The 11,958-nt window shown below is 37.1% G+C and overlaps 1 protein-coding gene across 1 annotated transcript; it reads right to left on the reverse strand.

Moving 5' to 3' along the window:
• Positions 1 to 587: 587 nt before the first annotated feature.
• LOC119416324 (intestinal mucin-like protein) lies at positions 588 to 11,952 on the reverse strand. Its single transcript, XM_037683552.1, has 19 exons — positions 11,352 to 11,952; positions 10,614 to 10,825; positions 10,312 to 10,483; positions 9,943 to 10,187; positions 9,662 to 9,845; positions 8,258 to 8,468; positions 7,986 to 8,164; positions 7,812 to 7,881; positions 6,130 to 6,257; positions 6,006 to 6,037; positions 5,746 to 5,914; positions 2,793 to 2,897; positions 2,669 to 2,709; positions 2,374 to 2,496; positions 1,954 to 2,055; positions 1,720 to 1,848; positions 1,450 to 1,489; positions 1,157 to 1,280; positions 588 to 1,032 (listed from the first exon to the last, which is right to left on the reverse strand). Exons 1-19 carry the CDS (start codon positions 11,692 to 11,694, stop codon positions 855 to 857), a joined length of 2,787 nt encoding a protein of 928 aa, XP_037539480.1. The 5' UTR covers positions 11,695 to 11,952; the 3' UTR covers positions 588 to 854.
• Positions 11,953 to 11,958: the final 6 nt, after the last annotated feature.

The following is an 11,958-nucleotide window of genomic DNA, read 5'->3' on the forward strand; positions in this document are numbered from 1 at the left end:
GAGACTAACAGAATCTGTAAAACAAAGCTGGTATTTTGCCAAAGCAAAGCATCTCCAAGCAGAAAGGTACTGACTAATTGACGAACGGTAAGCAAATAATATTTTTAAGTTGTACATTTAAAAACTTCTGTTTATGCAGAAAAACTTAAGACTGTCAATTTCAGATGTGACACTTGCAAAAAACAACAATTTGGACCCTTTGAAATAAACGAATGACACCCCCCCCCCCCACCACCACCACCACCAAGCTGCAAGTAATCACTTCATTCTTTGAAGAATCATTTCTGCCCCAACCTTTTTAATACTTCTTATTGTTATCTTCATGTAAAACATTCCATCTTCTCAGTAAAGTTAGATCAATGTGAAGAAGCACTGCAGCTACTCTTTATGCACGTGGGGGGCTCAGCACAGTACTAACCCATTCCTTTGTGTCTTTTATAAGCATGATTTGGGACATACTGTTGCTACTGCAGATGTCTACATAAGACGCATGAAGTGATATGTAATATATAATGAAAATTCAACTTTTCTATTAAAATAGCATGAAACGTTGGTGAACTTTTATTGACAAGAACATAGAAACCATTAGTTAATTTAAACTTTATTAAAGCTGAAGGCAGAAGTTTGAAACATGAGATACAGCAACTTATAATTACGTAAACAATGACAAGAAAGAAATGACAGATGGTGCAAGCTCAAATTATCCCGTTGATTCGTAAGATATCACACCAGCACAGGTCTGCTTTTTAAAAGTTTCCACTTTTTGGGATGAATTAATTACATGTAGCTGTGTATTCAGAAATGGTGAAAGATTGATTCATTCTCCCCACAAATTGTCAGGTGTGCTTTTGAAATTAATGTTCGTCTTGCTCCTCGCACTCTGTCTCTTTGCAGCCACACTTGTCAATGGAAACGTAGGTGGATTTAGTTTTTCTGCCATCAGGGCACTTCATCTCCACCTCCTTCTTGCTGGTGGTTATTTCTTGACAGCAGGAACATGAATGCATCATGCTGTTAGACTCTGCTGAGTACCTGCAAATACAGATAGTGCCATAGAGTGCCAGCTTTCAACACTTTATATTGATCGTCAAGAGCTTTGTAGCACAGCTGAATACTTTCTGTTTATATTTTGTAGATACATTCTTATGAATCTTACTTTGACCAGGATGCTCCACAGGATCCCTCACAAGCAGTGAGCTCCACGGGCACAACGGACGTGCATTTATTTACTTTCAGATAGGTGGTGGTCCTGTTCAGCTGACAGTTGTAAAGAGGAGTACCTGCGAACACCAAAAGGAAAAACGTTACAGCGAGGAAGAAGCTGCAGGTGAGTCATCAAACCTTGTTGAAGGATTCACACTTGAGTTTTGGGTTTTGGGTTTAAAGTCTAAAACCACAATACTATCCTATACTGTCCCCTACCCTATATGTCCTTTACCCCGTACTTACAGGTTTGGCAACATCCATTCATGTCACTTTTCTCAGTTCCCTATAAAACAGAAAAATATCACATGTTGTTTTAGTTGCAGAGAGCACGCTTTAATTTCTGCAATGTAACTATTCTAATTCAAGCACAGTAGTTTTTATTTTCCAGATCTGAACATTGTATATGACTCAACTTACATGCTTTGTTAAAATATGCACATTAAATCCCTCAACACTCACTATATTTATCATAAAATGTCACGAATTATCTTTTCAAAGTGTGATAATACTCACCGGAACACAGTTTTGTGGATCAAATACTGGACATGTTGTTTGTTTTTTTAAAACCATGAATTCATCTCTCACTTTCTGGCAGTCGTACTTGGCACAGTTGTCATTTGGTGGCGAATATGAGTGTGAAGGCTGCCGAATGTGTACAAGAGTTTAGTTAGTAAAAGTACACTCTGATTTACAACTCAATTCCTGTTACAGACACCTTTGACGCTCGCTGTTTTGTGTTGTATTTACCTGAAGAACTATTGGAGTAGAAATGCCTGGAACGTCAAAAACACAGCTTGTCTGTACACATGTACCACAGCATTGTCCAGGCTGATCCGTATACACAAAGCCCTAACAAAAACATAAATACACTTTATTACAAGAAGCTAAGGAAATCCATTACCCAACAAATTGAAACAATTTGTCAAAATATGATCTGAATAACTTAGATCAATGAATGATCTGATGAATTTTAAATGTTAAACCTATGACCATCCACGTATATATGAAGTATATGGATAATCGTGCACAGAGCATTAAACCTTTACTGTAACTCTGAAAATAAAGTACAAGTAAACTACTTAATATTTTACCATGTGCTGATATTTAAATTTAGTTCATTATATAACCTATCTGGCGTTAATTTGAACTAAATAAATGCAGAAGTACCTCATTACACAAGACGTTACATTGTATTTGGTGGCACTCTATGTTGTTCAACTTGCTGCTGTGATCCTGTTGCTGGGTGCAGAGGCATTGCTCACATGGGCCTTTAGAGAACTCTGCACCTGGCTGTGTGCAACAGAACACAACGATTGAGTCAAACCCATGAGAAAATTGTAAGCAACAGCTTTACAAGTGTGCATATATACATATATATATATATATATATATGTATATATATATATATATATATATATATATATATATATATATATATGTGTGTGTGTGTGTGTGTTCTTACCTGGTACTCATTAGAATTGTAGACACACACGCCTTTGGGCTCTGCATAAAATAGCATAAACTTGAGTTTAATTGTTTAAGAATACATGTAAACTGTAAGTAACGGAGTAAAACTAAAAACGTACCGCAGCTTAAGATGGGGCAGCAGTTTTCATTTGAGACAGTGACTTTCAGCATAAAGCCCGGTTCACACTTCAGACTTGATGAGGAACAGCGGCTCGTGTCGCACTCTGTTGGTTTAACATCAGACATCTTTTAGTTCATCAACAACACAAGGCACGTTTAATAAAAAGTGTCACTTTCAGCCACATTACTTATAGACTCAGTCAACTGACTTAGTGTTGTATAGAGAATTTGACACCGTTTTATGAGAAACCTTTGAGAGAAAAAATTATACTAGTGAAGCAACACTTTTGTAACTTATATTGCATTTTTTGCAAATTTTGCAGGAGACGATTATATAAAAACAAGCAAATAGCAGCATGTAACAACAAATAATTGTCAGTTGTTGGAAATTAAATGTTCAAGGTCCTGTAGTCTTTGGTTGTATCCCGCATTAATCACTTTTACATTAATCTCTTAGAAATCTTGATCCAGTCTGATCTTCACACCAAAGCATGAAGATTTATATATTTATCGTCTCTTTTGCCCCCACAGTCTCGGGTAATTTCAGACCTACTGCTAAATTGCCCTTTGTGACAAAAATCCTTGAGAAAATAGTCTACAGTCAATTGTTGGATGTTTCTTTGAACAACACAACATTCTAGAGGATTTTCCAATTCGATGTTGAAACTTTGCACATCTTTGTCTGCTATTTGAAGAGTTTTTAATGACATATTTTTAGCTACCAATTCTGTTGATTGTGTAGTGCTTGTGCTTTTAGACCTGACAGCTACATTTGATCCAGTGGATCACAACATTTTAATTGCTCGTTTAGAACAGTGGATGGGTACTAGGTGCGTGGCACTTGACAGGTTCAGGTCCCATCTGGCAGGTCGAACATTCTCTGTCAGCCTCTGTGATTTTAAATATTTTTCTGCCCCCATTGTGTGTGGAGTTCCTCAGGATTCCATTTTGGGTCCTCCTTTATTTTCCCTCTATTTTCTCCTCCTTGGCTCCGGAAGCACAGTATCCTTTCCACTGCTATTATGACAACATCTAGATTTATCTGCCTCTAAATAACAAGGATGCCCTGTCTGCCAGACCCTTACTTGATGGCCTTGAAAAGATACTGTCTCTAAATATTTTGAATATTAACAAGAAATGGTAAATGGACTGTACTTATATAGCACCTTTCTATCTTATTTCAAGATACTCAAAGCGCTTTTCACTACAATCTGTGTCCTCATTTACCCGTTCATACAGCTCTATACTAGATCTCTACAAAGCTAATTGAACAGATCATTCTAATGAGACTAATCAGTGCTTTTAGATCACATTCATGCTCCGATGGGACACACATCAGAGGCTATGAGGGGTTCAGTGTCTTGCCCAGTGACACTACAGCATGTGACTGTTGGTGGATTCGAACCCCCAACTCTCATATTAGAGGACGACTGCTTTAACCACTCAGCCACAGCCACCCAATAAGAAAATTGAAGTGATGTTTTTTGGTAACGCTAAATCTTTTGCCTCTTTACATCTTACATCTTGCCCTGTACATCAAACTGTCACAAATCAAATTGATTCATTGGTTCATTGAGTGGCTCAAATTGATGTCAATCTTAAATTCAATAGTTATATTAAATCAGTTGTAAAATGTTTTTTTTTTCCATCTGACACAGTTGGCCAATATAAGGCCCTTTATTTGCCAGCAGTTGTTTGAAACAGTGATCCACGCCTTCGTTACAGCTCGGCTGGACTAATGATGCTGTATGTTTATCTGTCTTTTACCTTCATCTGTTGGTTTGGACTTTTGACTTGCGGAAACAGGAACAAACTCTTGGGGATTGTCAGCATGTGCAGCAAAACTGCTGGCATAGCTCTACAGAACCTCACTGACCTACACAAGGCGAGGTCAGTGAACAAGGCCAGGCTGATTCTGGCAGATCTTGATCATCCTTGCTTCAGTCTGGACGCAGGTATCTTCTGCCCAGATGTAGAACGAACAGACTAAAAAACTAATTTATCCCTGCGGTGACCAGGATTTTCAATGAACAATGATGATTTCTGTATGGTTATTTTAATGTCTCAATGTCTTGACTAGTATGGATGTTTAATTACTTTATTTTACCAGAAAGAAATCCACTGAGATCATCAGTCTCTTTTACAAGGATTTCCTGGAGGATGTTCTGTGTACCTACTGCCTATTGACTGTGAAACAAATTGTCCCATGGGGATAATGAAGATTCTTGAACTTGAACTATGTTGGGGTCAGTGCGTCTACCGTACCCTGTCTACAGATGGTGCAAAATGCAGTGGCACATATTTTAACTGGCACAAGAAAGTTTAATCACATTTAACCTGTTTTAAAATATCTTCATTGGCTGCTAATCTATTTTTGAATCAATTTTAAAATTCCTTTATTTGTTTTTAAATCTTTGAATGGTTTTGCACATCCTTATCTTTCTGAGCTGCTCCATCCTTACGTACCTGCCTGTTCTCTCAGTTCTGTTGACAAGCTGCTCCTGACTGGACCAAAAACTAGACGTAAGCTCAGAGGGACGCAGCCTTTCGGGCAGTGGAGCCAGAATTGTGGGACACGTTGCCTTTGCACATTAGACAGGCATCCTCTTTAGCTGCTTTCAAAGCCTTGCCTGAAATTACTTTTTATACTTTGGCTTACTTGTTAGGTGTTGATTTTTCTTTTTACTTTTTGTCTTTTATTTCTACTGTTATTGAATTAGTTGTATAGTTGTTGCATTGCACTGTACAGCACTTTGTTCCATTGCGGAGTTTTAAGGGCTTTTTAAATGAAGTTTAATTTAACTGAACTGCATTTATACTCAAACATATACATTTATAATTAATGATTATTTTTTACAATCTCTGCAGTGTCAGCTTTTCTGTTAATTTAGGGTGTGTTGCTACACTTGTTTGTGTTATGCTTTGTATTATGTGGTGTTTAAAATCACTCACCACATGTGAACTTCTGGCAGCAGTCAACGGTTTGGCTCACCAACACCTCACCTTCTTCGGTGCACTTTACTGGTTCAGGTGTGGGGCATTTGATGGGCTCGCAAACAGTACTCAGAGAGTTTTTATCACAAACACATTGCTGACAATCACTTTGCCAAGTATCACCAATCTGTTGAGTGGTGAACAAATATATAAATGTCATTGCAGCAACAGACATGCTGTGAGTAATAATAAAGTATATAATGTTGAGGAATATTTACCTGTTGAGGTTTGCCACCAGGTCCACTGCAACCTTCAGTGATTCAAAAATAGTTTACCTGAATATGCATTCACAAAAACTAAAAACTTTATTGTTCTGCAAACAACAACAGAAAGCGTTCTTACAGGCAGAGACACAGACGTCCGAGGTTGAATTGAACAGAATCATTCCGGCTGGACAGAAACATCCCTCCACGAATTGTTGGCAAGATTTATCATCAGATTTGCACTGGTTGTCAATTCTTTCATTGTATCTAAATATGAAAACAACTGATAATTAGCACATATAAATGTATAATCTTTTGAGAAATTACCAACTTTGTATTGCAACATGATAGCACAGGTTAGAATAACAAGTTTTAATAAACACATTTTTATATCAGAAATTAAAATTCTCCCTAGAACCTGGATCAACACAGATAGGAGGTAATACGTAAGGGTTTGCTTTAACTTTCAGAAAACAGTTCTTATTAAGTGAACTGTATCCTTTTGCTTACATATTGTGTGTTTACACTTTGTTAGACTATAATTTTTTTACATCAGGGATCCCTTGCTGATGTTAAACCACACGTCCCACTGACAACAAATGAGCTTTAATATTTTTGTACGATTAAGAAATTTTTGTTGTGCATGACATTGGTCATTGTTTAATGTTCACATACTCTGTATCTTTAGCGTTTTTTTTTATTTTTATTAAAATGGCCCGACTTGAATAAACTTGACTTTATTCAACTTGGCTTGTTGTTGCAGCTTCCATGGCTGATTCAAAACATGCACCTAATACTAGCTAAAGTGGATGCTAACAGCAAAAGTAGAGATGTTTTGTACAACGTGATGGAAGAGTGACTTCAGTCAGTGTTGTAGTCAAGACCGCCTAACACGAGACCAAGTCAAGACCAAGACCAGAGTGTACCGAGACAAGACCAAGACTTTTGGAGTCCGAGACCAAGTCGAGACCAAGACCTCAAGTCTTGGAGCTCAATCTTTTCACAGATTATATGTTTTATAATATATTGTCACGATACAGTGACAGACAGTTTTAACAAATATGTAAAAACCAATTTCTGTAACTATAGTTTTATAAAAGTTACATATTGCAACTTTAAGTTTGCTTTTGAATGAATATATCAGCTTTTATAAAATTTCAAAGCTACATAAAGAAATCAGACACTCAGTGGTTTTTGCACAATAATTTTCATGTCGTGACCCACTGGCACAAAATTTATGTTAAGCTACTAAACCTGACAGACGAGGCACCCTCATTTATTTCTCATTTTTAATTTTTTTCTAATTTTACACAATCTATTTGTTCAAAAATCATGGTTTTCACTCAACTACTAATTAGAAAATGCTTTAAAATGAGAAATAAATGATGGTGTCTTGTGTGTCAGGTTTATTAGAGTAAATAAAAAATAAAATCTCGAGTCCTCAATGTCCGAGACAAAACTGAGACCAAATGCGGTCGAGTCTGAGACAAGACCAAGACCATCAAAAAGTGGTCTTGAGACCGATCTCAAGACCAAGAGCGGTCTCGATTACTACAACACTAACTTCAATGTTATTGTAGTAGAGCAGCAGAAGTAAGAAGCTAAATAAAGGCAGAGAAGTGACATAAACACAACTTTCAAAATGGTTCAGTCTTTAGCTCTACATCCTGTTTAGTGATCATATAAAACATTTGAAATAGGCATGCAAGCAGAAATTTGACTAAACACAATCAAAGTAAACAGTGTTCTCTCTCTAATAACTTCCTTATTTCACAGACTGCTGGTATTCTTTAATTTATACAGTATGAGTTGTGGGTTTACCTTGCATTGCAGGTTCTTTCAGCAGTTGGACCACAGGGATTGTAGACCTTACTTTTGGGACATTTATATTCTGCAAGAAAAAAAGTAGTTACATCATCAACATAAATGAAAAATGCTAAATGGAAAAAAAAAACACATCTATATGTTTTTTCTACTGAAATAAGCTTTTCTTACCACACTGTCCTTTTGTAGCGTCTCGCCAGGATACGCAGACAGATGCGGCATTACACAACAAGGCGTAAACCTCCAAACTGGAACAACCCACACTGGTATTTTGCACGTGGCAAACATCAAACTTACAGGCTTCATAATATGGCAGAGGTGGGATTGTTTTGTGGCATTCCCCAAACACACTTAATGTGGAAGATAAAATAAATAAAAATGAGGGTTATTCTAGTTTCGATGCGGATTTAATTGAGAATTTGTATTATTTCATAAATTCTTACTTGCTCACTATGATGTCACAGATAGCAGGTCTGCATGGCGTTTGCACTGGAGTTGTTGGCGGCTTAGGTGGTCGAATAGTTGGAGTTGGATTGTTACAATATGGTTTATTCTTATCATATACACGCCACTCATTTGCCATGTCAGCGCATGATGGATGAATTCTGCCATCTGGTAATCTGCAGTCGTTGTTGATGTCATTATCACAAACACCTTGTAAAAAAACAAACATTGACAAGAAATGCATTATTACCCCACATCCAGTGCTTAATCTGAGCCGGATCCTGATGGAACAAGATCCGGGAACGCTCTTATTTTGACAGGGTGCGTTCCGGAAATTGTTTGCTCAGATCCAGTAATTCAAATCTCCGCCCATAAAAGTCCAAAGTCGTTGCACATTTTTATTAAAAAAACTAACAAATATAATTAAACAGCACAACTAAATTGCAAATCCGTTTGACAGTTTAAGTGGCTTATTAATAAAATTGTGATTATTTATTAAAAATACAATGAGAGAAATGTTTGATGTGCATCATTCACATTACGTCACGTGTCAAAACAACGGCGCTAATTTATCAAAGTAACAGGGATCAAAATGTCAAAAAGAAAGTCCAATTTACTTTCATTTTCAAAAAATGGAGCAGGAGCAACAATGCGCAGGACTCAATGGAGCAGAGTCGGGCTCGGAACCGTGAGGTGAGGGGGGCGGGGGTTAGGATGATTGACAGAAGCGGAGCTGCTCTATTCATTCACAAGTAGAGCTGTTGTTGCTCTCTAATAGGTATTGAATAAAGTGTTTACAAATGTAGGTGAATGTACGTAGCTGTTCAACAGTCCGTTAAAATACACCAGAATGCAGGAAATGGCATCTACTTTATTCAAAAATTTCTGGGGGCGAACCCACAGACCCACCTGTAACACCACCCCTACATGTGTGTGTGCGTGCGTGCGTGTGTGTATAAACTAGTGATTTAAACATTTACTGGCTAATGACCTTATGATTTACACATAAGCAAGTCAGAGCATTTCTTTCACTGAGATTACTGAAGCTGCTCTGAGGTAGATTTGTTAACAAGCTGGAGCTCACTGAGCACAGGGCCTGCAGTTTCAGTCTCTCTGTTAGCTGCTGTGTTTTGTCTTCCCTAAGGAAGCACGCTAAAAAGGTTTTGTAGACTCCAGATCCCAGTTTAGAGTTATCTTTGAAAATTTTATTAAGAACAATACTAAAAAAAAACAGGCTAAATTTAGGGAAACACAGAAAGTGGAATGTGCTGCCAAACCTGGAGGATCTACGTACTTTAGAACAAAATTTGTTGTATTGATATATACAGTAGTACACAATTCGATTTGCAGCTTCATGTCCATTTTAATGTGACTTTTGTAGCAGGACTTAAAAGAAAGCTTACCACACTGTCCCTCTGTGTTACCCTGGAAAAGTGAAAATGGCAGTTCAACGCTGAATAAAAGCCCTTTGAATGTTACAACGGCGTTAATTTTGGAGATTTGCAAAACCAGCTGAATTGCTGCACTTGTGATGTTGAAATCTGCATTAATGTAGGTTGGAGTCACTTGTTTCCCATTGACAAATGCCTAAAAGGAAGTGTGATAAGTAAAAAATGATTGCATTTGATTTGAATACATATAAATAATTGGGAGAATTAACACAGATTGCTGTGACAAAACCTACCATATTCACAGTTGTTGGCTGTCTTCTTTGTGTGAGAATGATTTCGTAGTTTTTGTAATGCACAATTAAGGATTTGGGACAGGTAACAGTTCCAGAAGGGTTACAGTTTTCATTGTCAATATAAACTGTAAAATTGTATCGAGGTACTATTTCCTTGATCAAGACATATGTGCAGTTCTTCTGGAAACTATAATACTGGCCATCAAATGTGATATAATGAGGATCTCCCCAGCCTGCACAAACACCTGCAAATGTGACATTATCACATAAAGTGTTAAAACAAAGAAACAAAAAATACTCCATGCACTTTCTGTGTTTTAGCCTCCATGTGTAGCAATGAGAAATCATATTAGTTTTGTTTGAACTTACATCTGCACTGGTATTGAAAACAGCAACCTTTTGCGTCATAAATCTTTACTGGTGTGTATCCATTCATACAGTTTGGCACAGGTGCTTGTGGACATTGGACATACGTTATGATTACTTTGCCTTTTACGCATGTTTCAGTTGTGCAATCGCTTGAACTCCACGTTTCACCATTCTGTAAAGCAATTTAGGACTATTATCAATCCACAACCAAAATCAATGTGCACATTTTATAAAAAAGAAATCTTCATTCCTGTCTTCCTTCAACATCTTTTTAAGTATAAACATCATCTAATTGTAAATACCTTTCTAGGTGGTGTAAGGAATGTGCAGTCAGGAGAAGATGGAACGGGAGTTTTTGAGCCAGTGGTGGTTGTGGTAGATGGAGTAGATGGTGGAGTAGATCGTGGAGTTGTAGTGCTACATGGCCCGCTATTCTTTTCAACATTGCATGCCAGATTGCAATATGCAGTGAAACACCAGCCTTTTCCGTCAGTCTGATTGTACATAAAACTTCCTACATGAAAGTAAAACAGATTGTAGGATCAAAATAATGATTAATGTGTGGTACACAAAAACAGAGAAAAACAAACTACATACTGTATAAAACATTTGTGTTTTGCTTGAGCTTAGTTAGGTCCTTAATTAGATCAAAAGTAACTAAAAAGTGTTAAATGAAGCAGAAAATATTTTTTATGAAAAAAAAATGCTGTCATTTTTGCAGACTGTACATAAAGGGAGGTGGCAATGTTAAAAATAACAGTTTTTATTTAAGTTTTGTCCCCTTAAATTATCAGCCCCAAATTATGTACAAAGTAATTCTGAATATATACTTTTTAAAATTTTCATTAGAATGAATGTTTTTTGTTATTTTTGTGGATAGAGATAGCTTGGCAAATATCTAATAAAAGGTTTACGCAACAATGAAAGAACATTTAGAACATGACATCTACAGCATATTACTATATACAGCACAATATTGCATTTTGAAAAACTTTAACTTTAAGGTGATAAAAATAGTGAAGAAAAAGCACAATGTTTACCTGGAGGGAAAGTCTGACTCATGTATGTGCAAGAACATATTGTTGTTCTGCCAGGCCTTGTGGTGGACGTTTCTACATGAGAGGTTGTAGTGGATGTTTTTTCGTAAGATGTTGCGGTAGGTGTTCCTATGTAAGGTGTTGCGGTAGGTGTTCCTATGTAAGGTGTTGTGGTAGATGTTTCTACATGAGAGGTTGTAGTGGATGTTTTTTCGTAAGATGTCGCGGTAGGTGTTCCTATGTAAGGTGTTGCGGTAGGTGTTCCTATGTAAGGTGTTGTGGTAGATGTTTCTACAAAAGGTGTTGTAGGCGTTTCTACATGAGCTGTTGTGCTAGATGTTTCCATGTACGGTGTTGTGGTAGGTGTTTCTATGTAAGGTGTTGTTGTAGATGTTTCTACAAAAGGTGTTGTAGAAATTTCTACATGAGCTGTTGTGCTAGGTGTTTGTATGTACGGTGTTGTGGTAGGTGTTCCTATGTAAGGTGTTGTGGTAGATGTTTCTACAAAAGGTGTTGTAGGCGTTTCTACATGAGCTGTTGTGCTAGGTGTTTCTATGTACGGTGTTGTGGTAGGTGTTCCTATGTAAGGTGTTGTGGTAGATGTTTCTAC

Source organism: Nematolebias whitei, chromosome 10 (genome assembly GCF_014905685.2).
Source record: "Nematolebias whitei isolate Nwh7 chromosome 10, NemWhi1, whole genome shotgun sequence".
In the NCBI taxonomy this organism is placed as follows: Eukaryota; Metazoa; Chordata; class Actinopteri; order Cyprinodontiformes; family Rivulidae; genus Nematolebias; species Nematolebias whitei.

What these genes read in the sequence shown, in the direction of transcription:
- LOC119416324 (XM_037683552.1), bottom strand. Translation starts at nt 11,694, where the DNA reads ATGGAAACATCTAGCACAACAGCTCATGTAGAAACGCCTACAACACCT. An exon ending in CTGCCAGAAGTTCACATGTG is followed by an intron (nt 2,898 to 5,745) that starts GTGAGTGATTTT and finishes TTAAACCAACAG; the next exon opens with AGTGCGACACGAGCCGCTGT. An exon ending in CTACTCCAATAGTTCTTCAG is followed by an intron (nt 1,849 to 1,953) that starts GTAAATACAACA and finishes CACATTCGGCAG; the next exon opens with CCTTCACACTCATATTCGCC.